The sequence below is a fragment of the Harpia harpyja genome, chromosome 4 (genome assembly GCF_026419915.1).
Source record: "Harpia harpyja isolate bHarHar1 chromosome 4, bHarHar1 primary haplotype, whole genome shotgun sequence".
Classification (NCBI taxonomy): Eukaryota; Metazoa; Chordata; class Aves; order Accipitriformes; family Accipitridae; genus Harpia; species Harpia harpyja.
Window position 1 is genome coordinate 82733692 of NC_068943.1, and position 24802 is coordinate 82758493.

General features: G+C 57.7%; 1 protein-coding gene across 1 annotated transcript; it reads left to right on the forward strand.

The window, feature by feature from the left end:
- The first annotated feature begins 1595 nt into the window (after window positions 1–1595).
- On the forward strand, window positions 1596–20238 carry ACE (angiotensin I converting enzyme). Its single transcript, XM_052785106.1, is given in 33 exon segments — window positions 1596–2305; window positions 5759–5926; window positions 7335–7422; window positions 7658–7801; window positions 8046–8237; window positions 8396–8442; window positions 8444–8494; window positions 9022–9194; window positions 9491–9714; window positions 11178–11322; window positions 11599–11697; window positions 11934–12003; window positions 12005–12098; window positions 12547–12686; window positions 12688–12708; window positions 12710–12746; window positions 13280–13320; window positions 13322–13417; window positions 13722–13811; window positions 13814–13864; window positions 13866–13883; window positions 14281–14355; window positions 14357–14369; window positions 14574–14717; window positions 14943–15134; window positions 15474–15571; window positions 15864–16036; window positions 16500–16723; window positions 16963–17107; window positions 17313–17411; window positions 17833–17955; window positions 18638–18825; window positions 19116–20238. Coding segments are annotated over 33 exon segments (3861 nt in total). The 5' UTR covers window positions 1596–2095; the 3' UTR covers window positions 19304–20238.
- Window positions 20239–24802: the final 4564 nt, after the last annotated feature.

A 24802-nucleotide genomic window follows, 5' to 3' on the forward strand; every position in this document is an offset into this window, starting at 1 on the left:
AGTGGTGACTGGTCCCCCTGCTCTGCAGGGTGTCCCATGGGTGTCTCTGAGCACATCCCATAGGGCACAGCATGGATTTGGGGCAGCACAGAGGCACCAACGGACATCTTCAAACTTGCAGGCATCTCACCTGCCTTCCTGGGCCAACAGCTACTTCATTTGCCAGCACCCTCCCTCACGTAGGATGTTTTTTTCTGCCTAATCCCAGCTGGAGCTTTATAGGATGGGATGCCACAGAGCCACGGGCATCCTTGGAGATGCAACCATTGAGAGAACCTTTTGCCCAACACAAAGTCCCGCAGCAGCACCAGCCCCTCTTGCACCAGCCTTGGAAGATGCTCACGTGCAAAATGATGGAGAGCTGCCCTTCCCCTGCGGGGTCACCCATCGGAAACACCAACCTTGGAAAAGGCCTCCCTCACTGGGATTGCTGGATACCAGCACCATGCTGAGATTGCAAAGCCCGTTTCGGCTGTGCTCACCCGAGGCCCCCACCAGTGTCAGAGGCTGCTCCGCAATGCCCCAAAACCGGGAAAACCCCTCCCCGGCACAGCTGGGAACAGAGGCTGGCGGGGCGCAGGAAATATCCATTCATCAGCACTTGGTCACCAGCCAAACTGGAGCCAAACCAACCATTTTTTTCCAACTTCCCAGTAAACTGGAGTTTCTAGAGACCTGTGGGCGGTGGGGAAAGAGGTCAGCAAGGGGGGTTGCAGGCGGACGCCGGCTTCGCCCCCGGCTCCGTGATGCCCAGGCTCACAGGCGGTGCCGGTGCTGTTTGCATGCCCATACAGGCTTGGGGTCAGGGGGATGAAGGATTTTGGGGTGCCCACATCTGCCGGTGCAGGTTGGGGGGGGGCAGGGTAGGGTGGGAAGCTGTGATTTTTGGAGAGAGGTCTAATAGATATCAGAGGGTTGCAGGCTCCTAAAGGCTTTTGCTTCCTTTTTTTTTTTTTTTGGAAATGGCTCTGCACACCCTGTAGGGTCCCCAGCCCTGGCAGGAGGACTCATCCCTTATCAAGGGACCATGCTGTCCCCATGGGGTCACCCCGTGGGCTCACACCGAGGGGCTGTGGCTGTGCTCAGCTGTTCTGCAGCACCCAGCGGGGCCAACAAGTCAAGGGGTTTCCCTCTGCCCCCTCCCAAAAAGCTGTCCCCTCCGTGGCAGGTGTCCGCTGTGTCCCCATGGGGTGGTGGCCCTGACGAGGGGTGATGGGCTCAACCAAGCCAGGGCCTAAGCTCAGCCTGGGAACGGCTCCCAGAGCTGGGGCCAAGCCTTGGGGGAAAGGGATTTAGTTAATTAAAAAGAAAAAAAAAAAAATTAAAAAAAGAGGAGCTATCAAGCCCACCGACACGGGTCTGGTTTTCATTCTGAAGGAACTTTTTGTTACTCATTTGTCATCAGCCTAAATCCTCCAAGTCCAAAACACTTGGTGTGATGGGATGGGATTTCCTTCACCAACAGCAGAAATACTCCGTTTCTCTGAAAAAACGAGGTTACGCTGGCGAGGGGGTCACTTTGGCAAGAAGCAGCAGGAGACGGACCTTGGCTGCCCCCCAAGTGAATGCTTTCCCTTCTGCGCTCACCCTCGTGTCCCGCGGCGGGTGGCTGGGGCGCTGCCGAGGGGCGTTCACCGCGTGATGCCGGCGTGGGGAGGGGATGTCCTGCCAAGCACCATGGTCCGGTTGAGCCGTATCCCCCTGCACCGAGCCGGGAGGGGACCGGGACCCTGCAGGGATGGAACTGCCTCCCACCTCCACCCCAGCCTTTCTCCTCCTTTCTCTTTTTTCCGCCTTTCCCTCAATTCTCCTCCGTCTCCTTCCCCGGCCCCCTCCCCTTCCCTCCCAGCATGGCCAAACGCCAAAGGGACTTTGCACCCCAAGGCAGCGCTCGCTCCCCGCTCCTTCCCGCAAGCCCGGGAGCTGCCGAAGGGAGAGCAAAATGCTCCGGTCTTATCTACGAGGGGAGGCAGGCTCGGTGGGCAGGGTTTGCGCGAAGGCTGCTGGCTTATAAGCAGCCGGCAGCGGAGGCAAAGCTATCATCTCGCAAGGCACCGAACGGGGCCCCCCCACTCCGTGCACCGCTCCTGCCGTGATGCCCCCGGCGCTGGGGCTGCTGCTGGGGCTGAGCCTGGTGGGTGCCCTTCAGCCCGGCCTCGAGCCCCTCCAGTATGAACCCACTGAGGAAGGGGCCATCCTCTTCGCCAGCGCCTACAACAGCTCGGCTGAGCTCGTCCTCTTCAAGAGCGTTTCGGCCAGCTGGGATTATTACACCAACCTGACGGACAAAAACGCTGCTCTGCAGGTGGGTGGCGGGACGGGGGTGATGTCACCGCGGGGGTGTCCCCAGCACCAGGGTTACTGGGGGGGGGGGGGGGGGGGGGGGCTGGGGCACGGTGGGGACACTTGGCGTGGTCCCCTTCCTCCCTGCGGGATCCTTTCTGGGCACCTCAGGATGGCAAACCAGGGCTGGGACTCGTAGTCCAGGAACCGCAGGGTTTTGCCCCAGATTGGCCCTCGGAGAGCTTCTGCACTGGAGTGACGGCCCTGGTCCTGGGACAGAGTCCAGGTTATTTTCAGAGGTGGTTGCCTCCTTCAGGTACCTTCTATTTTCCTTTCCTACCTTCCCAGACCGGGGTCAGGTGTCAAGTGTCCTTGTCCCTGCCCAGTGCCACCACATCCTGGTGCTGTGCTATGCCAGAGCCCTGCCAAGTCCCGGTGCTGCGGGCTTTTTGTTTGGGGCGGACACCGGGAGCTCGAAGTGCGCACAAGCAACGGGGTGGCATCAGGACCGAGGCTGCCACCCTTTCGTCCCTGTGTCCCCAGCCCAGGGGATGAAGCCAGCTTCAGGAAAGCACTCCAGGCTATGGGGAATTAGATATCAGCCCAGCTACGTGCCGGCAGAGAGCAACGCTGTGTGCATCCCACAGGCATTTGCATGTTTTGCCTGGGATTTGTGTGTGTTTGGGCTGGATTTAGCAGGGCAGGGAGTTCGAGCAGCCCGGGAGCTGCTCTCGGTTGGGTGAGCTGCAGTACGGCCCCTGCCCGGCGCGGGCCAGGGAATCACGGTGCCTGGACAGGCTGCAGAGGTTTTCCCGGCTCTTGCTGTGCCCGGGGAGCTGCTGGCTGCCCCAGTACCGGGGGCACGGCCACAGCGCTGCGTGCAGCTCGGAGATATACCCGCCGCCCCATACAGCTAGCGATGCACGGGGGTCAGCGCAGCCCTTACGTGCGTTCAGGTACCCCCAGCATCACCCCTGCACCCCAAGGGCTGCCATACAGCCCCAAACCCCTCCGGATCCCCCGGGGATTGGGGGGAGCACAGCATGTCCCGCAGCAGGAAGGAAACATGTCTTTCTGCGTGGGGGCAAGGTCGTGGCCAGGTCTGGTAGCTGCCAACGTGGCAGGAGACCCGAGAGCACCCAAATGCCACTTCAGCCTTTTTTTTTTGGTGAGCTGACGCGATGTCTGGTTAGGTATCCGGTGTCTGCTGCAGGTATTTCAGTGGGGCTGGGGACTTTCGGACAGTGCAGGAACATCCCAGCCACGCTGAGTCCAAGGTTAGGGCCAGGAAAGCACCTTGCATGGACTTTTCTCAAGAAGCATTTCCAGGCCAGCCTTCACCCTTTCCTGTGTTAATAAATGCCCAAGGGTCACGACCAGGTGCTCCCTCCGATGTCAAAGCTCCCAAGCCAGCCCAGGAAGAGGAGCGGATCCAGCCCCTGAGATCAGCCCACTGATGGGGCAGCAGGGAGGCGTGCGGCGGGATGGGGAGGCACTGACTCCTAATGGGTTAACAGCTGGCCAGCACAACCCAAAAGGCTGAATTTAGGGGATCCCCTGGGCCAGAAAAACCCCAGACACATCTATAACACCTGAGCCAGGCCACCACGGTGCGGGTTCCTCCAGGACCTACGACGAAGCAGCAGCCCCCAGCCATGCAGGGACAGACAGAGGGATGCTGGAATGACAGACAGGGAGCTCGGCTGCCGGAGAGGGATATGTACCATCTCCTGCAAGCTGGGGCGCTGGGCAAGAGGATGGAGATGGTGTTTGGGGTTCGGGGGCTTCTCATGGATGCAGGACTTCTCTGGGTGCCCAGGGCAGAGCAGTGCCAGCACCCTGGGCCACATCCTGTGCTGTTGAATCTTCACTGTGCAACCAGGAGCAGGGAGGGACTGGCGTGGGGGGCTTTGGGAGGGAGACTTGGGGTCTGTGGGCAGCCAGGGGCCTCTGAGCCCCCCCAAAGGGGCACCCCCCACTGAAAAAGCTCCCAGCTGTGGGGGCAAAGGGCCAGGGCTGGTGGGCACGGCCATGGCGTGGGGGTCTTGGGCAGTGCCGCCAGCCTCGGCTCGCTCCGCCGGAGCTGTCAGGAGAGTTTAGGGTACAATTTGCCTGACCAAACACAGGCGCCTGTTCAAGGAGAAGACGAAACACAGCTGGACTCTTCTTCCTACAGCTCCCCCGCCAGTAAAGATATCCCCTATTTAGTGGGGTGATACAAGAGCATCTTGCTCCAGTGCAGGGTGTCTGTGGGGCTGGTGGGAGGATCAGGGCCAGCTGGTACCCAGAGTGATGCTTTGGGTGCTGGGATGTCCGAGGGAGGTGGTGGGTGCCCGGCGGTGGGCAACCAGCGGCACCCAGCACTTTCGGCATCCCTGCCCCTGTGTCACCTGGCCATATGGGTGCCTGCCCCGGGCAGCTGCTAACCCTGCTGCACCGTAACTCCCTTCCCTCCCTAGTGCCAGCCAAGGGAATGTGAAGATTAAAATAAAACAAACCAGGCTTGTTGGAGCCAGGCTAAAAATGCCACGAATAACAACTAATGAGCTCCATAAATCATGCTGGGACAGCACCCAGACAGCAAACAGGCGCTCTGCACCTTCTCACTCCATCCTGCGCATCGCCCGAGCCGGGACACTCTTGAAAGGTCAATGTTTCCCAAAAATACAGCTGACACTGGCCAGGCTGGGATGCGACTGCCCACAATACACCCCGTCCCAAAATCGTGGCCGCTGGCCACAGCTCCAGCTGCCTAAATAACCCCCCACAGTGCAGGCAGCTCTCGGCCATCCCACGGCCCTGGGAAGGGACGTCAGGGCTGGCAGGAGATGGGTGACAGGGAGAGACCCAAAACCAGGGTCTCGGTGCAAATGGGTGCCCCTCTGCAAGGTGAAACCCAGCTGTGGCACTTCCAGGGCATGGGCTGCAGACAGCCAAAGGAGAAATGTATAAATCTAGCAAGGAGGTATAGGAAGGAGAAAAGTGAACGTGGCATCTTTGTAGCTTTCCTTTGGGCGTCTGCAAAGGTGAGAAACAGCAGGAATAGGAATAAAATGAAGCCAGGCTTCAGACCTCCTTCTGAAACTGGAGTCTGGCAGCTGCCAGAGCCAGCATGGGAGCACCTGGACACCCTGCCCACACGGCGTGGACACCCCTGTCCCAGCATCCCCACCCCATCTGGGCCACGACACCCCAGAGCCGCCTCCAAAACATCGTCAAAGGCCACCTTGGCGGGTGCTCGCCGGGAGCGCTGCAGGCGAGCGGGGGCTGCAGACATTGCCGTGTCGGCTGGAAGCTGATGTCTCTATCTATGAATGTCACGGACCGGGGACAGCCCTGCTTGCCACCTCGTGTCCCGTCCCCTCTGGCTCCCACAAGCCTTCGTGGGTCTGAATCTGGCCCCCCAAACTGTCGCCTGGGTTGTGGCATGTCCCAGGGCTGGTACTGAGTCCCCATGTCCCATCTTGCTATGCAGGTCCAGGCATCGCTGGAGGAGCAAAACTTCATGGAGCTGTGGGGGAAGAAAGCCAAGGAGCTCTACGGCAGCATCTGGAGCAATTTCAGTGACCCGCAGCTGAGGAAAATCATTGGCTCCATCCAGACCCTGGGACCCTCCAACCTACCCCTGGCGAAGAGAGAGCAGGTAGGTGAGGTGCCGGTGAAGCCCTGGGCATTGCTGGGGTGCTGTGAACCCCCTTAAAGGGATGTTTCCCAAGCCTCCAGGCTTTGTTGCTGGCCCATTGCCTCTCCGTTGCATTTTGGATGGTCTCCCTGGCCTCTGCACAGGGAAGACAATGATGGAGGGTGGAGATGGCGTGCTATCTCCGGGGAATGTGGGGTGCCTGCTTGCCCCATTATCCAGCCCTAACCCCGTCTCAGAGCTATTCCAGTGGTAACTGGAGATTTCCTGCTTACACAGAGCAGTCCTGGGCGTCACCTGGAGACCAGCCAGGCTGTGTCCATGGCCAGGGGCCAGCTGGCTCGACCCCCCCAACCCGAGGTTCCTCAGGGATACTGAAAAGGAGGGCTCCTGCAGCCACCTGGCTCCTGACCCCTCCCTGATAGCCCAGAAATGCTGTGCCTTGGTGACACAGTTCCGTGCTGGGGACATCAGGACATCCTGAGTGTTTCCCACCATGGTCCTGAGCTTTCAGGGTAGTTTACCTAAATGCGACATGATTTCAATTTCCACGCATGAAAATATTGCCCAGCCCAGGCTGACACTGGCAGCCACTTGCCTCTGCATGAGCGCAGGGACGCTGGCACTACCATCCCCCTCCATCCTGGCCCATGGGTCCCTGACAGCCCTCCCCACCAAAACCCTGGTAAAGCCCAGCGATACAACCCTTTCCAGAGAAGTGCTAGCCCTGGTTCCTTCCAGGAAACCCATCCCTGCCCTCTCCCAGATAACGGACATCATCACGTCTCCTCCCTGCACATCAGTCATTTCTCGCCTGTCCCCAGGCAGCTCCATCCCACAGCCACCACCATCCCCTATCTCCATCCCCTCTTCCCAAGCCGGAGCAGAGGGATGGGAGCAGAGAGGGACAGAGAGGAGGAATTTCCTTCCCTGGGAATGGACTCCCCAGGCAGGTTCCAGGAAACCTCCTGTTGCTATTGTTTGCTGTTGTTGAAGTTCACAGAAATAAATCCCCCTCTTCCTCCTGCTTTTCTTATGCTTTGGGGGTTTTTTTTTTTTTTGCCCGCTTAGATAAACAGGCCGTGCCGCAGCCCCGCTGACAAAGAGTTTTATAAATAGTCCCGCTCCGGGACACCGCGAGCCCTCACGCCACGTTCGAGGGAGGTTTGGCGAGCGGCTGTGCAGGGGTTGTCTATCCCAAAGAGCCTCCCTGCTCCCACCATGCAAAGAGTGTAAAACTCTGGGTGATAACATGCTTATCTCACCAAAAATGTGCTGGGTAAACACACCGATGTTCCTCCACATCCATCCAAACACACACACACATGCTCCGGAGCTGGGAATTCTGTAGATCCCTCCTGAAGGCCATTCCCACCCCCTTCTAGCCCCAATGTCTTCTCCTTCCCCACAGTACAACACCATCCTGAGCAACATGGACAAAATCTACTCCACGGCCAAGGTGTGCCTGCCCAACAGTACCTGCTGGGAGCTGGAGCCAGGTATAGTCCTTGACCCTCCACACCCGTGGGGTGCTGAGCACCCCATGGCCATGAGTTTGTCCTGGTCCCCACATCCCCAGCGGGTTGGGGTTGGCAGGTCCCATTCATGTTCATCAGGGTTGTCCTGGGGCGAGTATGGGTCTGGCATAATGGTGGTGGCACCTCTGCAGAGCTGTGGTGGGATGTGACCTCCTCCTGCCCCTCTCTCATGTACTACTTGTCCCCTCTGTCCCAGACATCTCGGACATCATGGCCACCTCCCGCAGCTACAAGAAGCTGCTCTATGCCTGGGAGGGTTGGCATAATGCCGCGGGCAACCCGCTGCGCGCCAAGTACGAGGAGTTCGTGAAGCTGAGCAATGAGGCCTATCGGATGGATGGTATGAATGGGATGGGGGGATGCAGGGAGTGGTCAGGGATCGGGGTGGGAACTGGGGCAATGGGGTGCCCTGCTGGTCTCCTCATCCCGCATGCTCCTGGGCATCCAACTTCCATTTCCCCCATGCCAACACTTTGGGGAAGGGGCAAAAACCCTACTGCTGTCCCCGGGTCCCAGCTCTTGGGGCTGGGTCGGGGGAAGCCCCCAGGGGCCAGTGCTGGCCGTCATCACTGCCTCCCTGGCAGGATTTGAGGACACGGGAAGCTACTGGCGCTCCTGGTACGACTCAGTCTCCTTCGAGGATGACCTGGAGCATCTCTACAACCAGCTGGAGCCACTCTACCTCAACCTGCATGCCTTTGTCCGGAGGAAGCTCTATGACTACTACGGCCCCAAATACATCAACCTGAAGGGTCCCATCCCTGCTCACCTCCTCGGTAAGAGGAGGGACCCTCCCAGCCCGTGCCCATGGGTGCTGGTGAGGACAGAGGGGCACACGCAGGGCCATAGTGGGACAGGGAGGTCCCAGTTGTCACTGTGTTTGTTTTCCTCCCAACCTACCACCAGCTCTGCTCCAGCTGTTTTCTCTCCTCAGGCAACATGTGGGCTCAGCAGTGGAACAACATCTATGACCTGATGGTCCCCCTACCCTGGGAAGCCCAACCTCGATGTCACGAGCACCATGGTGCAGCAGGTGATGGACTGAGGGACTCACTGGTGGCACCAGGGCGACAAAAACAGGGGGTGCTGGCTAGGGCTTGCATATAACATTGACCCATGCGAGTGGTTTCTCATACCTCCATAGGGGACAGCAGAAAAGCCGTCTGGGAGGGGAAGGGACAAAGTAATGACCCCACTCCCCCTCTGACAGTGACCAAAGAGGCAGTGGGTGGGCAGAGAGGAAGGACAGTGTGGTGGGATTGGTGCCAGTCCCCGGGTTGGGGGCTGTGTCCACACCATCACACAGCTCCAAGCCTTCCTGGGGCATCAGCCCTGCTCCCCTATTCTGTCCACGCTGGGTGTCAGCACCACTGTTCAGTGGTTCTTAGGAATGCTCACCCCATTTCTGGTGCCAGGGGTCCCCATCAGAGTGAGAGGGGCAGGACCCTGGTCGCTTAGAGGGACCCACCTCATCCCTACGGTGCTGGGAGAGCATCAGAGGCAATGTCCAGGGCATTGTCAGCCCCTTCCAGTCGTAACCTACTGCCTGCTGCCCACCAGGGCTGGAATGCCACGCACATGTTCCGGGTCTCAGAGGAGTTCTTCACCTCCCTGGGGCTGCTGGAGATGCCCCCCGAGTTTTGGGAGAAGTCCATGCTTGAGAAGCCAACGGGTGGGCTGGAGGTTGTGTGTCACGCTTCAGCCTGGGACTTCTACAACCGCAAGGACTTCAGGTGCGTGGGGACATGCAGGGGGCCCAGGACTACAGGGTAAGTCCCTCCTCCATTCCCCCTTGGTGGTCACCATTTTGGGTACCCCCAGCCTGGCCATGCAGCCCAATCTGTCACCTTCTGGGATAAGGTCTTGGGGAACCACACTGCCCTGCCTTCCCCTCCACTGGGTCTTTTCCCTTCCCCATGGGGTGCTGCCACCTTCTCAGGGACTCTGGAGGGTCCTTCCCATCGAGGGTGTGCACAGGCAGCCGGGGTCCCTCACCCAGCTCAGGCGATGCTCTGTTTCCATCCGGCAGGATCAAGCAGTGCACAACGGTGACCATGGAGCAGCTGTTCACGGTGCACCATGAGATGGGCCACGTCCAGTACTACCTGCAGTACAAGGACCAGCCCGTCTCCTTCCGCAGCGGGGCCAACCCTGGCTTCCATGAGGCCATCGGCGATGTCATGTCCCTGTCTGTCTCCACCCCCAGCCACCTCAAGAAAATTGGTCTCCTCAGCAATGCCACTGAGGACACAGGTATGGCAGCTGTCCTGGGGAGCTGGGTGGCCCGGAGGGCTCAGGCACTGCCCATGCACCAGGAAGGGTCTGGGACATGCCAGGGTGGGCTGCAGTCCGGCAACACAGCCCAGAGCAGGCAAGACCCTATGGCTGGTTGTGTGCCTTTCACCCATGCTTGGTTCCATGCACAAACCCTTCTTGTCTCCATGGGTCCATGTAAGATCCATCTTGCCTCCACGGGTCCATGCATAACCCCTTCTTGGCTCCATGGGTCCATGTAGGACCCTTCATGGATCCATCCTCTTCACCCTCAAGGGCAGGAGGGATGCTCTCAGAGCCTGTCTGTTCCCTTCCCTTCTCCATCAGAGCCCCAAACCTGAAAGCAGCATCTCTGTGCTTGATCGGCTTTGACCTTTCCAGTGTTTCCCCTTCCCTCACCAAGAAACATCCACCCCAGGAGCTCGCGGTGTAGCTCTGCGGAGGAGGCACTGAGCGCTTACGTGCGCAGTCATGAGGACAGTCAGCGGGTGACGTGTCTGCCTGCCAGCCGGCACAGCGGAGGAGGAATTGTCGCCGCAGGGCACTGCCCGGCTTGGCAAGAGTCTCTCCCCCCGCCCAATGTCTCTCAGCCGACACGTCAAAGCAGACGGCGGCAGAGGAAATCAAGCATTTGCAGACTCCTGCCGCAGGCAGCTGCTTTGTGGAGGAGGGACGGTCCTGGGATCCTCCTGCCTTGTCATTAAATACGTTTCATGACAGGGAAGCCATCGCAGCAGCCAAGAGCACTGGGCCAATGCTGCATGAACACCACGGAGCAGATGGTCCCTGCCTCAAGGCATCGCTGCCCGACTAACCAGCCCTTGGCAGCCGTGCCACCATGGCGATGGCAGCCAGTAGACCCTCAGGGCAGTGCTGCCAAGCCCTCTCTGACCCCACAGCTTCAGCTGGGTCTCCAGCGGGTCCTTCGCCAACCTTCTTTCCCTGGGTTTCCTCGAGGCACTGGGGAAAGGAGATGTCATCATCCGCTGTGCTCCCCATGATATGGTGGTGCCTGTCCTAGAGTTGACTCTGGTTCTGGGTCTAAACCATGAGATCCTTTGCAGTGGTGTGACAGCCCTGCAGATCAAATTCCCTTCACCCTGAGGCCCCAGGGTAAATGTGTGAAGAGGGAACTGTTAGAGCTACACTCACCAAAGACCTTCTCACTCTGAGAGCCAGGCTGAAAGTAAGGGGACACTGTGCTTGTCGCTCCCATTGTCCCCACTCAGTAAAAAGGCAGATGTTGCCCCAGGTAGGAGCTGTATCTAGAGAAACCTCCTGTATCCTATACAGCCTTCTCTAGGGACCAAAATTACACGTTGAAATGCTGTCCTCATTTCTCATCCAGACCTGCTCACTCTCTTGCCCACAAAAAGTCTAGTGGCCGTAGTGCTGTCCAGCCATACTCCTTCCCAACCTGGTTCAGGCTCTGTTTCATGCAGAGAGCAACATCAACTATCTGCTGAAGATGGCCTTGGAGAAGATTGCTTTCCTACCCTTCGGCTACCTCATCGACCAGTGGCGCTGGAACGTGTTCAGTGGCCGCACGCCCCCAAACCGTTACAACTATGACTGGTGGTATCTGAGGTAGAGGACAGTCACCAAGGGTGGATGGGGGTGTGGAAGCTGGGGAAGGAAAGGAAGGCAGGAAAGAAGAAAGGAAGGAAAAAAGGAAAAATTAGCCATGGAGATGGCTGGAGAACAATGGATAGATGGGTGGGTGGATGGATGGATGGAAATACATGGAAGCACACTCTAATTGTGCAGATTTCTTCAGCACTGTGCCTTCCCTTCCCATTCCCTGCCTTGATTTTTCTGACCCCTTATTTCCATGCTCATGCTCTTGTTCTCTGTTGTCTACAGAACCAAATACCAGGGTATCTGTGCTCCGGTTTCAAGGAACGAAAGCAACTTTGACCCTGGAGCAAAGTACCACATCCCTGGGAACACCCCTTACATCAGGTAGAGGAAGTGCTGGCAAGGGGATGGAGGCTTGGGGAGCAGAGGAGTGAGGAGCTCAGCTCTGTGGGCAGGGACTGGGATGCGTTGCTCCTGCTCAAGACACAGAGACCGTCCAATGCTTGGAAACCACAAATGGTGGGAAGCTGACGTTGCGGCTGTGTGCCTTTCCCCATGCCCTGGGACTTGTCTGCTTCCCTTTGTCCCCAGTGGTCCACCTTTATGGGCTTCCTTGGCAGGTACTTTGTGAGCTTCATCCTCCAGTTCCAGTTTCACAAGGCGCTATGCCAGGCGGCCAACCACAGCGGTCCCTCTGCACACCTGTGACATCTACATGTCCAAAGAGGCTGGAGCCAAACTCAGGTGGGAAGAGAGGAGGGTTGGGACAATCGCCACGGGCAGATGTGTGCGTGGAAGCTGATGGTGTGCAAAGGAAGGAAAGAAGAAGGAAGGAAAAGTGGCTATGGAGGTGGCTGGAGAAATAGCTTTGCAGATGGATGGATGGAAATACATGGAAGCACTGGGGGTTAGGGTGGGTGGTCCTCACCAGAAGTACTGCTATTGTCCCATGTGATGAGCTCCCACCCAGACAAGAGGTCACTAAAGCACGTTTAGTTCCTATTGACTTCCTGGGTGTTAACAAATGCATGAGTATGTGATGGGGAGTCCTCAGTCCCCATATGCAGGACAGTGGGGGCTTCAGAGGAAGTTTTCCAGTTTCACGTCCCACTCAAGAATAGCACCTTCAGCCCTTGTGATGCTGAGACACCACCACTGCTTTTCTCCCATCCGTCCCCTGGCCTCATGCTGGCTTTTGCTGACCCGCTCCTCTGTATGGGAAGCGTTGAGAAGCTGGGTCTTCCAAGTCGTGGCAGGAAATCCTGTTCAACCTCACTGGCACGGATAAGATGGATGCTGGGGCCCTCCTGGAGTACTTCAGCCCTGTCATCAAGTGGCTTCAGGAGCAGAACAACAAGACCAACGAGGTGCTGGGGCTGGCCTGAATTTGACTGGCGTCCCCCCAATCCCTGAAGGCTACCCTGAAGGCATTGGTAAGGCTGCAGCTCCATCCTGGGTCTGGGAGGGAGAGGAAGAGGTGTCCCAAGGGACATCACTAACCCTCAGGCAGGGACAGTGCTGAGGAGGGCTCTGCTGTGGGTTGGAGGAGGTCTCCATGCCAGGATAAGAGAAAGAACCAGCTCCATGTTGTGGAGGAAGCAGCTGCCAATTAGCCAACCCCTTGACATACCATTGTCTGAAGCTGTTGCCCTGCCACCGTAGCAATGCCACCAGTCATGGTGTGACAGGGCATCTGTTTTCAGCTGCATCCTTTCTGCTCACATGGGAGGGTCTGGGGCATGCAGCTTGTCCTGTTATCACCATCCTCTGCCCAATGGGACACCCCAGCAGTGCCCTCTGCCCTCATTTCTCGGCTCAACCTGCTGCCAAGTTGTGGCATCCTTCGATGGACCTGCAGTTCTGGGAAAAGCTCAGCCGTGGCTTTCTCTATGGGGTTGTGCTCTTTCAAAGAGAAGGACTCTCCTGACCCTTCCCCCCCGCTTCCCCCATTTATCTACTCCTCTAGACAAAATAGCAGATGAAGCACAAGCTAAAGCGTTCTTGTCCTGAGTACAACAGCACGGCCGAGGCAGTGTGGAACACCTACACCGAGGCATCCTGGGCCTACAACACCAACATCACCGACCACAACAAGGAGATCATGGTATGGAAACAATCCTGGGGCTGTTGTGGGGAGAGGCAACAGCCAAGGCAGGCAGTTGGTACCCAGGGCATGTTTCAGATGAGCTCTGAAACCCAGGGCAGCCTCTGCCCCTAGCCCAAAGGGTAATGTTCCCAACCAGGAGCCGCCTTTTCATGAAAACCCTCGTCGTGCATGAGGTACCCCACAAGGGCAGCCAGAGGGAGGTTGTCAGTCATGGCATGCCAGGTGGTGTTTTCTAGGGATGGCTTGTGTCTCAGGGATGTCCTCAAAGTAACTCCTCTTCTGTCCCCTCCTGCCCTTGTAGCTGGACAAGAACTTGGCCATGTCTAGGCACACCCTTGAGTATGGCATGAGGGCCAGGCAGTTCGACCCCTCCGACTTCCAGGGACCAAAGTGTCACGCGCCATCCTCAAGAAGCTGAGTGTCATTGAGAGGGCAGCCCTGCCTTGAGAATGAGCTGAAGGAGGTGAGCTGCAAGGGGACAGAGCAGGATGGGGGTATCCCTTGCCACTACCCTTTGTGGAGACACAGGCTTCTCCCAAAATTTAGGAAATGCCACTGGGTAGCCACCCCCTGCCCTTGAACGAGGTGATAGTTTGGTACCTTCTACACAAAGCCAAGGTCCTTGTCTCCAGGGTTTCCCACTCGAAGGTTGCCTATCCCAGGCTGCAGTGGGGCCTTGGCTGCTTGGCACGTTGCTTGTTGGCCCCCAGTCCCCTCTTGTATAACTCCACTTTGTCTCCATCTGGGGGCCTTGGAAGGGACCAGAGGGAAAACACCTGAGAACATCTCAATGGGCTGTGACATTCTCCAAGAGCAGGGAGCAAGGATAACCAGCTTACATGATCTGATTTTCTTTGCAGTATAACACCCTCCTCTCAGATATGGAGACCGCATACAGTGTAGCCAAGGTCTGCAGAGAGAACAAAACCTGTCACCCCACTGGATCCTGGTAAGATCTGGCAGGGTGTCCAGTGAGTCATCTGCAACAAGCCCAGAAAGGAGGGAATTTTTTAATATGGGCATGGAGAAAGGTCATGAAGGGGCCTTCCTCCCTTCTCTGTGATGGCCCCTGAGCAGCACGTTGGGTCTAGCACCATTGCATCAGTCCAGCCCATCCAACAGCATCAGTTTGGCTTCATTGCTCTCTCTTCAGACCTCACAGACATCATGGCCACCTCACGGGACTATGATGAGCTCCTCTTTGCCTGGAAGGGCTGGCGGGATGCTTCTGGGAAGAAGATCAAGAACAACTACAAGCGATATGTGGAACTGAGCAACAAGGCAGCCGTGCTCAATGGTCAGTGCCCCACTCCCTTAGAGACCCACCACGGTCTTAACCCCCTGTGAGCAGAGGATTGGGCTGATCGTCCAACTGAGGGTCAAAATCTTGAGGGTGTGGAGGTCCCACCAACTCCCATGAGCTCCACTGTCTCATAGACATGGAGGGACCTGGGGTGTCTGATCAGTAAGACTTGCCCAAGAAGGGCAGTGTCTGACAGCTTCTGCTCTTGCCCTACCACAGGCTACACAGACAATGGGGCCTTCTGGAGATCCCTGTATGAGACACCCACCTTCGAGGAAGACCTGGAGAGGTTGTACCTGCAGCTGCAGCCCCTGTACCTCAACCTCCATGCCTACGTACGCCGAGCCCTATACAAAAAGTATGGTGCAGAGCACATAAACCTGAAGGGTCCCATCCCTGCTCATCTGCTAGGTAAGGGCTCTGCTCGAGCAGAGCTGTGTCTCCCACCAGGCATAGTTTGCTCCAAGTCATGCCAAGAGTTGAGGCTGGTCTCCGTTCAGCTCTGGCCAAAGGGCCGAGGTCCCACGAGATGGGTCTGCAGAGGCCAGCCTGCCCCAGGGAAGGGCAACACACTCAGCGTGACTTGACCTCTTCTGCACAGACAGGCTACTGCTTGCATCACCCTTGTGCAGGCAGGGCAGGGACGAGACAGGGTGATCCATCCTGTGCAGGAGTTGGGAGTAGCTGGTTGCCTTTGCTCTTCTCTCCCTGTCTCCCTCCTGCCATGCATTGTCCTCCTGTGCTTCCCAGGCAACATGTGGGCCCAGTCATGGTCCAACATTTTCGACCTGGTGATGCCTTACCCAGATGCCACCAAGGTGGATGCCACCCCGGCCATGAAACAACAGGTCAGTGCTTTTCCAGGCTGCTCTGGGCAAGCCCCTTGGGACCAGCACCCTTTGGCCGCTGTGACCGCTCATGTTGCCAAACATGAGTGCTGCCAAAAACCTCCATGCCTCATCTGTATTCTCTACCCACCTGGCTATGCCAAGGGCTGGATCCAGCTCTAGCTGCCCCCAAAAGATCTCCCCTGCCCAGAGGAATAAGGCTGTCCCTGGCCTCTCATCCTTCCCGCAGCCCCCAGCACCTCTAGCATCCCCCATTGCCCTTCACCAGGTCCTCTGTCTGCTCTCTCCCCAGGGCTGGACACCCAAGAAGATGTTTCGAGAGTCGGACCGTTTCTTTACCTCTCTGGGCCTCATCCCCATGCCACAGGAGTTCTGGGACAAGTCCATGATCGAGAAGCCGGCAGATGGGCGGGAGGTGGTGTGTCATGCCTCAGCCTGGGACTTCTACAACCGCAAGGACTTCAGGTGCCCGTGGGGAGCAAGTGGTGGCCCTAGCTGACGTGGTGCTGGGGCAGATAACAATGTCTTGGTAGAATATGGGCACGTGGCCTGATGCCACCGCAGTGTCTCTTGCCCTATGGCTGTGGCAGCCCCACTCTGGTATTGCCACTGGTACCCAAGATGTGGGCATTGCTAGCAGGAGGCCCCATGGTGAATGGAGGGCAATCAGTGCCTTCCCTGCCATGCAGAATAGAAAAGCCAGTGAACAGGGACAGGGAATGGGCAGGGGCAGCAGGAGATGCAGGAGAAAATAGAGAGACCAACCCAATTGAGTAGGACCAGCCCAGCCTGGCATCAGATGTGGGGTGGGGGCATGTGGAAAGGGAGGCCAAAGGGAAAAAGAGCTCAAGAGGGTGTGATCGTTCCTGGAGATTTTCACCCCAGAACTGCCCTCTCTTCTCCCCAAATCCCACATGTCCCGGTCCAGGATCAAGCAGTGCACCGTGGTGAACATGGACGACCTAATCACAGTGCACCACGAGATGGGCCACGTCCAGTACTTCCTGCAGTACATGGACCAGCCCATCTCGTTCCGCGATGGGGCCAACCCTGGCTTCCATGAAGCCATCGGGGATGTCATGGCTTTGTCCGTCTCTACCCCCAAGCACCTGCACAGCATCAATCTGCTGGACAAAGTCACGGACAACAAAGGTGAGCTGGCAGGGGAGCACCACACAGCAAAGGTGGGGGTGTTGCTGGGGGCAGCTGGAAATGCAGAGGGTCAGGGTGGGCTGGGCAGGGTGGAAGGGGTCAGGGACATGCATGGTGGATTTGTATGCATGGAGGGGACAGGATCTGGTGAGGACACCCTGCTCTTGGGCAGAATGATCCATACAGGGTGGAGAGGTGGGTACAGCATTGCCTTGCTCACACCTTCCCACCCTGGGCAGAAAGTGACATTAACTACCTGATGAGCATTGCCCTGGACAAAATCGCCTTCCTGCCCTTCGGGTACCTCATGGACCAGTGGCGCTGGAAGGTGTTTGATGGGCGGATCAAGGAGGACGAGTACAACCAGCAGTGGTGGAACCTCAGGTGTGCTTGAATTCAGACCCCTCTTTGGTGCAAGGGCCTTGGCCATCATCCTGCTGGGTGTTTTCTCCCTGTGGTCCAGCTGGCTGCAATGGGACACAATGGGATACATAACCCCTCACACTGTCCTGACACCCTGCTGTGTCCCCTCCCAGCTTACCCCAGCTTCTCCTCCCCATGCTGGGCTAACTCTCCCTCTCTGGCCCAGGATGAAGTACCAGGGCTTGTGCCCACCAGCACCAAGGTCTGAAGATGACTTTGACCCTGGGGCAAAGTTTCACATCCCTGCCAACGTCCCCTACATCAGGTAAGCAAGCAGGACTGCGGCAGGAAGGACACCACTTGGCCACAGAAGCAGGATCTCCAGTTCAGATGCCAGTGATGGCACCTTGTTTCACGGCTGGTGGGATGCTTGGTGGTACCACCCTGAGGGTGCTGGGCAGCTCTCGGGACCGTGACAGAACCTGGGAGAGGAAGGCTGGATTTGGGGGAATTTCTCGCTATCTGAGGAGTAGGGGCTCATCCACCCAGGCAGCCATAAAACACATGTTAAAGGAGAAATGCCATCAGCAGATTGGACTGAGTTGATGCAGGTGGAGCTCCAAAGCCAGTGATGCTCCTCCAGACTGGGAGGGTGCAACCGGGGGATGAGGGAGGCCACATCCTCTCTTGCACAACCACTAGTAGGGTCCATTCCCATCTCCTCACCCCTCTCCACCCCCCACCAGGTACTTTGTCAGCTTCGTGATCCAGTTCCAGTTCCACCAGGCTCTCTGTGCGGCAGCCAGGCACAAGGGTCCCCTGCACACGTGTGACATCTACCAGTCCAAGGAGGCTGGGAAGATCTTGGGGTAGGTGTGTGGGCAGGGCAGAGACAAGACATTGATGTCCCCAAAAACCTTAAAGCCAGCCCAGCAAGACTGGAGGCAACGCAGCCCTGGTCATCCATCCCCTCCCTGCCCCAGCATGGGATGCTCTGCTCCCTGGCCCTGGGGTGGGGGCAGGGGGGACCCCGGGCAGGGGCACCTTGGGCTGGGTGCTGGGGCTGTGATTGCAAAAGCAGCCACTAGATGGTAGCTGGGACCCTGGCAGGTGGAAGTCTCCCTCCGTCCTCCTCCTTCTCCTCCTCCTCCTCCTCCTCTTCCTCCGCAGCCCCCTGTTCCTTAGGGAAAACAACCTCTTGCTTCAAGAAAAGCACCTGCAAAGTTAACTCTTTCACCCAGGAACTGCTCTGCATCAGGCTGGATTCACTGGAGGGCTTTAATCCATGCAAACCCCCTCCCCTTTGCCCCATGCAAAACCTCCTTCCCTGTGCCCTGGGCTGGCAGTCCTGCGGTGCTGGGGGCACAGACTGTACCCAGGGCTGCTGATAGCAAGAGGCCCAAGCCCTGGGGAAAAGGGAAGGGCTGGTGGCCAACAGTGTGATGGGGAACCTACTGGGACTGGTGGCCGAGGGGATGATGGGGAACCCACTGGGGCTGGTGGCCAAGAGGGTGATGGGGAACGCACTGGAGCTGTTTTCTCCTGCCACAGGGAGGCCCTGAAGCTGGGTTTCAGCAAGCCGTGGCCCAAAGCCATGGAGGTCATTACGGGGCAGCCCAACATGTCAGCTGATGCCCTGATGAGCTACTTTCAGCCGCTCATGACATGGCTGGTGGAGGAGAACAAGAAGAACGGGGAGGTCCTGGGCTGGCCTGAGTACAGCTGGACTCCTTACACAGGTATGCAGGGCTCAGCCAAGCACAGCAGGTCCATGATGGGGCAGAGCTCAGCCCTCACCAGGGCCAGGATGAGGCATGTAGAAGAGGTGGAGTTGTCTTGGTGCCCCTTGGCCGCTCCAAAAACCACAGGGTGTTTGGATGCTTTTCCCTGGTTTCCCATGGAGCTGAGTCTAAATGGGACAGGGCATCCAAGATACCAGCAAAGGGAGAGCTGGTGACTCAACACACCCCAGCCCAGAGCCACCGGTACCAACCATGTCCCTCATTTCTCCATTTTCCATCCACTCCAGCCCAAGCCAGCGCCAGCCGAACTGATTTCTTGGGCATGTCCCTGGCCAGCAATCAAGCCACAGCAGGTGCCTGGGTCCTGCTCGCCCTGGCACTCATCTTCATAATCACCACCATCTTCTTGGGTGTCAAGTTCTTCTCAGCCAGGAGAAAGGCCTTCAAATCCAGCTCAGAAATGGAACTGAAATAAGACAGCCATCAGCAGGGGAGCACGGACAGGGTGCAAGCATGGGCATTTGGCCAGGCTGGCAGCTATGCCATGGGCACGTTTGCCAATGAAGCCATGGGTTTCCACAGCCCAGTACTCCTCTGTCCAATCAGGTCAGAGGTTTTTTTCCACTATGCAAGAGCCAAAGCAGAAAAGAGCTATTTATTTGTCAACGTCTGCATCAGGGGAAAGAGAAATTCGGGCACCGGCAGGCACGGAGCTGCCCCTGCGCCCAGGGCTAGGAGCCGGTCCAGTCTGGGCACCCACCAGCCATCTCCAACTGTGGAGATGCAAAGCCACAGAGACTTCAAGTGACAGAGGGCAGTTTGGGGAGAGACAGAACACATTCCCACCCCCGGTTTGCCTCTTGCCAGGCTGTTCGCTTGCATGGATGAAAAATAAACCCATGTCTTGCCACCCTCAGAGCAGCAGCTCAGCTCCTTCTTGCAGGTGGGCTGGGATCTCAGTGGGACAGGGCTCTCAAGCAGGAGAGCTGCCACCCCAACCCAGTGCAAATACAAATCCCTGGGGACCAGCCTGGCTTTGGGGCAACACACCTGCAGCAGCCAACCTCCCCATCACGAAAGCTCAGCATCCCCTTGCAGCATCTCCATCCTCCCCTAAACCATGGCTCCCATCGCAGCTGACAGCTCATGGGTTCACCATGGAGCACATGCCTAAGGAAGGGGCTGAATTGGGGCCATAAATCCCCAAAGCCCAGGCCTGAACCATTCAAAAGGTTGTGGGGTCACCAAGCCCAAGCTGGGACAGGGCTGGAGCTCGTGACTGCTGTGGCTCCAGCACGGGAATGGCATGCCTTTACATAAGAGCCGGGGGGTCTCCGAGGTCAGTGATCACCTCCCACCCTCCAGCTCCTGATTATCTTGGGATCAGCCGTGCTTGAGGCTTCCCCCCCACGCTCCCCCCGCCTTGTCTTTCTTCTGCTTCTGTAAATAAAACTTCGTATTTGTTCTGCAGTGATTAGGTGCAAAACTAATCCCAGGCTGGGGATTATTGCAGCCTTAAAGAGCTGTGATCTGCTGCAGCCCGGAGCAGCAGGGGAAATGAGGGGATCTAGGATGATCCACCCATTCCCCTCCCATCTCATGGCCTCTGCCCTCGGTCATGTCTTCCATGGGGAAACTGAGGCCCGGGAGAGGCTCGCTGCACCCAGGAGAGGAGCAGAAGGCAGGTGTCTGCCTGCCCACGCTCAGGTTTTTGTTTGCTTTCAGTCCTCCTCCGAGCACAGCATGCCCATGAGGAGGTGAAACCCCAACAGCTCATCTTTCTGCCACAATCCTCAGACCCAGGGAGCAGCCGCCCCAGATGCCTGCACTCACCCCGTGTCCTTCCCACGGCCACATCCTGATGCGTCTGTTTTATATCTCGGCACACCGGGCACCCTCCTCTCCCCCCTTCCCGGCAGTGCAATGCTTGCGGAGCAGAGACCTGGCACGGTGAGAGCTGGGTTTGGAGCCAAGTGTATTTTCAGCCTAGGAAAGCAGGCTGGTGCAGGTGTGCTTCATCCAGCTCAGCTCCTCACTGGTAATTTTGAGCCCCCTGGCTCCTTTCTGCCCCATTAGTGGAAGAAAAGAGGTCTCCAATATTATCAAGATCCTACACGTTTCATGAAAATTGCTTTCTGGAGGGGAAAAAAAAAAAAGAGCCACACTGAACACTCCCACTCAGGAACTGCAACACAAGCTCAGCCCTAATTAGACATCAGAGAATCCACATAGGAGCTGACTCTGTCCTGGAATGGACACTGGACACGGCTACAAGGGTTGGTGATGGGTGCACTGAGCTGCGGCCTCCTGCTCAAGAGACAGATGGACAACCCAAGCCCCCAGTCCATCCAGAAGCCAGGGGTGGACACCAGGTCACCTTCAACACAGGTTCAAGGTTCACCCAGGAGATGGGGCTGGACACAAGGTTATGCCCAGCTCAGCCCAGGGAGAGGCTCAAGGTCCCACCTTGAGCTTAAATGAAGCTCCTAGGTCATGGGTGGGGGGGTCCAAGTGAAGCTTTTCAGGGCAACGAAGGGCTGCTGGTGCCCTGAGGGCTCTGCCAAGCCGGCAGCAATGTTTTACAAGATACCTTTAAACCGAGGATGATTTCCCTTCCCCGTTGCAATAACATCTGGAGAGATTTTGCTGCCTTCTGGCTCCCACATCATGCTTTCTGCTGAAATTAGGAGGCTTAGTGAAATTACTCCCTAAGGAGAAAAAAAAAAAGAAAAAACCAAAAACGTAAAAGCAGAAAAAAGGAGGAGATTCCCCCTCAATTGATATAACTCCTTGATGGGGAGCTCAGGAAGCAGCAGGTACCCCAGGCTTGTGGGGGGCTGCCCTGCACCACCCTGCCTGTGCACAAGGCTCTCAGAAAGGAGTTTTGCTTTAAAATCACAGGAATTCAAAGCAAGAAACACCTTGGGTTCCCTTTGCCAGCTCGGGCACCCTTTGGGCACTGCAGAAACCCAATTTCCATTTTTTTTTAGGTTCATTATCTGCTGCAGGAAGGTGGCTGGGGGGGGTTCCCACACCCTGTGGCCCCTTGGTGCTGGCGGGGGCCCAGCCAAGCCAGGTCTATTCTTAGGCGGCGGGTGGCCGGGCAGGAGCAGGCAGGGTGCACGGGGCCGCGTTCCTCGCATTCCCCTTCCCCGGGGACAAGGAGCGCCTGGAAATATGCAGCCAGAGCTTGGCAGCATCCAGGGGCCATCAGCAGGGGCCACCCCGGGCAGGGGAGATGGGGGGAGGCAGTGTGGGGGGGTCCCAGGGGACAGCAGAAGTGTCACAGGGATGTGGTGAGCCATGGTGGGGACTGGGGACTTCCATGGATTCAGCCCCTGCGAGCCGTGGCTGGCACCATCCTTCCCTCCCTGCTGCTTGAGAAGGGCTGAGGGGGGTAAAGGTGAGTTTGGGGGTGAGGGACAAGTGGGTCACCCCAAAGTCATCCCCCTCCAAGCAAGCTCAGACTCCCCCCAGCCCCATGGCTTAGCTAGAATTCCCTACCAAGGGGGACAGAGGCCAGGTCCAGCCCAGATGACACCCTCACCCTCCTGATGTCCCCTCCATCCAGCACAGAGGTTGGAGGGGTGCCACCCACGCCTGTGGACGCATTGCACCGGGCACCCAGCTGGGTCCCACACTCGCCAGGGGATGCACCCGGGGGTGCGAGCTGGGCTGACCCCCTCCCCAGCCCTGCAGAGACCCCAACCTGCACGGGCAGCATCCCCCCATCCCGCTTCCCTGGGATGCCTCATCAGCAGGATCCCAAAACAGGTTCTGCCCATGTCCCCATGCTGGTGGGAACCATCCCCACCCCTCAGGGCTCCCACTCGAGCCAACACAGTCCTTGAGCCGACACAGTCCTCAAGCCGAGGTCTCGCAGGCGGCGGGGAGAGAATTGCCGCAGACTGAAAGTGCTGCAGCCCCGAATGACGGGGGAGCATGTGGCCAAGCCCTTGGCACTCGGCTCCTCTCCCCCCATGCCCAGGAGGGTTTCCAGCCAAACAGACCCGCTCCAGCCACTGCCAGCACCCCCCTCCCGTGGCCGCATCCTGCCCTCCCCGGCCTTCCCTGCAGCATTGCTGTGAGTTATTGCAGCTGCCTGCTTGCCCCATCCATCCTCCCGGCCCCGAGGACTGCGGGTGAGTCACGAGCCTGCCCCGTGCCTCAGTTTCCCCTGCTGTGTGGCAAGGACGGGCAAGATGCCGGTGTGGCTGCTGTGAACCAAGAATGCCACATCCCGGAGCAGAGTCCTGGCGGCTTTTCCTGCCACTTCTGAGTGGGAAGTGGCTCTTGTCGGGAAACAACATCCGTGACTTGGTTTAATGTCACCGAGTCCTTCCCAGGTTTGCAGCCTCCCACCGGGCCTCCCCTGGGATGGCGTGGTGGAAAGCCCAGGCTGATGAGGGTTAATTTTGGCTGCACATTTAACCATTGTTTGTTTTGGGTGGGTTTTTTTTTTTTTTTAATACTTGGCAAAGAAACAGTGCAGCGGTGAAAGCCTGGAAAAATATGTCAGGATTTGGAGTGGTGGGGTGGAGGAGGGAGCCAGGACAAGGAGCATCCTTCCCCCTGCAAAATCCATTTACAGCCCAAATTCCTCCCCCCCCCGTCACATCCCTGGAGCATCTTCCAAAAGTGAAGGGCAAAGCAGGGGCATGAACCATACCAGGCAGCCAGGACACCTGAGCCTGTCTGGGGACAGCCCTGGTGGCTGCAAGCAGCTTTGGGGACCGCGAGAGCCCCGTCTCTCCCTTTGCCGGCTGTGTTTGCAGTGCGGCTCTAATTACAGAAATGTAGAGAAATGCCGTCTCTGGTTGGCAAACATTTCTCCTGGCAAGCGCCAGCCAGCAGCTGCCGTGCTGGGATTCGAGTGGGTGCCTGTCCCCTCCATCCCACACCTCCCACCCCAAATCCACACTCCATTTCACAGCTGTACCCCCTCATCCAACATGCCTGCGCCTGCCTGGGGAAACCCCTTGCCGGGTGGGTGATAATTTCCTGCACAGATTATAATTCCCTGCACTCCCAGGTGGCTCCTTATGGACTTGTGCTGCAGGAGCGGGGAGGGGGAGGACACCCTTGGGAAGCACCCAGGTCTCCTTTGCCCTGGAAATCAGGTGGTTTCCCACTGATTTCCCAAGATGTGGGAAGGAAGGAAAGAAGGGGAAAGGAGCAAAACCTCAAAAACACTCGAGGAGGAGGAGAAGAAAGAACTGAGCGAGGGAGGAGGAGGAGAAGAGCAGGGCAGGGAGAGAGAGGATTACTGCTTGATTGAATTAGAGGGAGCCCTTCAGCTGCCTTGAACAGCAGGAGAATTTGCCCAGAGACCCCAATTCTTCCTATTTGGGATAAAATGTAAGCATAGGATTAACTGCAAGCATATGCTTAAGACCCAGGGAATTGAAAGAAGTCTGGGCATAAAGTGCTCCAAGGAGGGCAGGGAGACAGGTCATGGACCAGCAGCTTCATGGATGATCCGGCTCTGTAGGGATGCACTGGAAGGACTGGGAGAACCGTGGGGGCACTGGAAGAGCCATGGGGGCACTGGGAGGTTCCTGGAGCTTAGTCAATAATAACTTGAAAGGGAATGACATGACCCAGCTCTATCAGCGAAGGCTGTATGGGTAAGAGGGGCTCCTCCATCAGCCACGTGATGGGATGAGACTCCCTGGCAAGAGAAAGGGGGATCAAAGTGGCCCCACTGCCATGCCTAGAGCAGGACAAGCTTCCTGGGGTCACTCCACAGATCCAGCCCTGGCAGAGGGGCTGGGGAGGCCGGGGCTGTGCCCTGCCCCATGCCCAAAGCCCCACTGGTGCCCCTGCACCCGCCTCTGTGGACCTGCTCCCTGTCGGGGAGGGCTGTAAGCCGACACGTGCCTTTATCATCAGACACATCCATGTCCACGTGACGTGTCCATGAACATCCCGGACTGATTTATGGGATGAGAGGAGGACAGGAGGCCAACCTTAA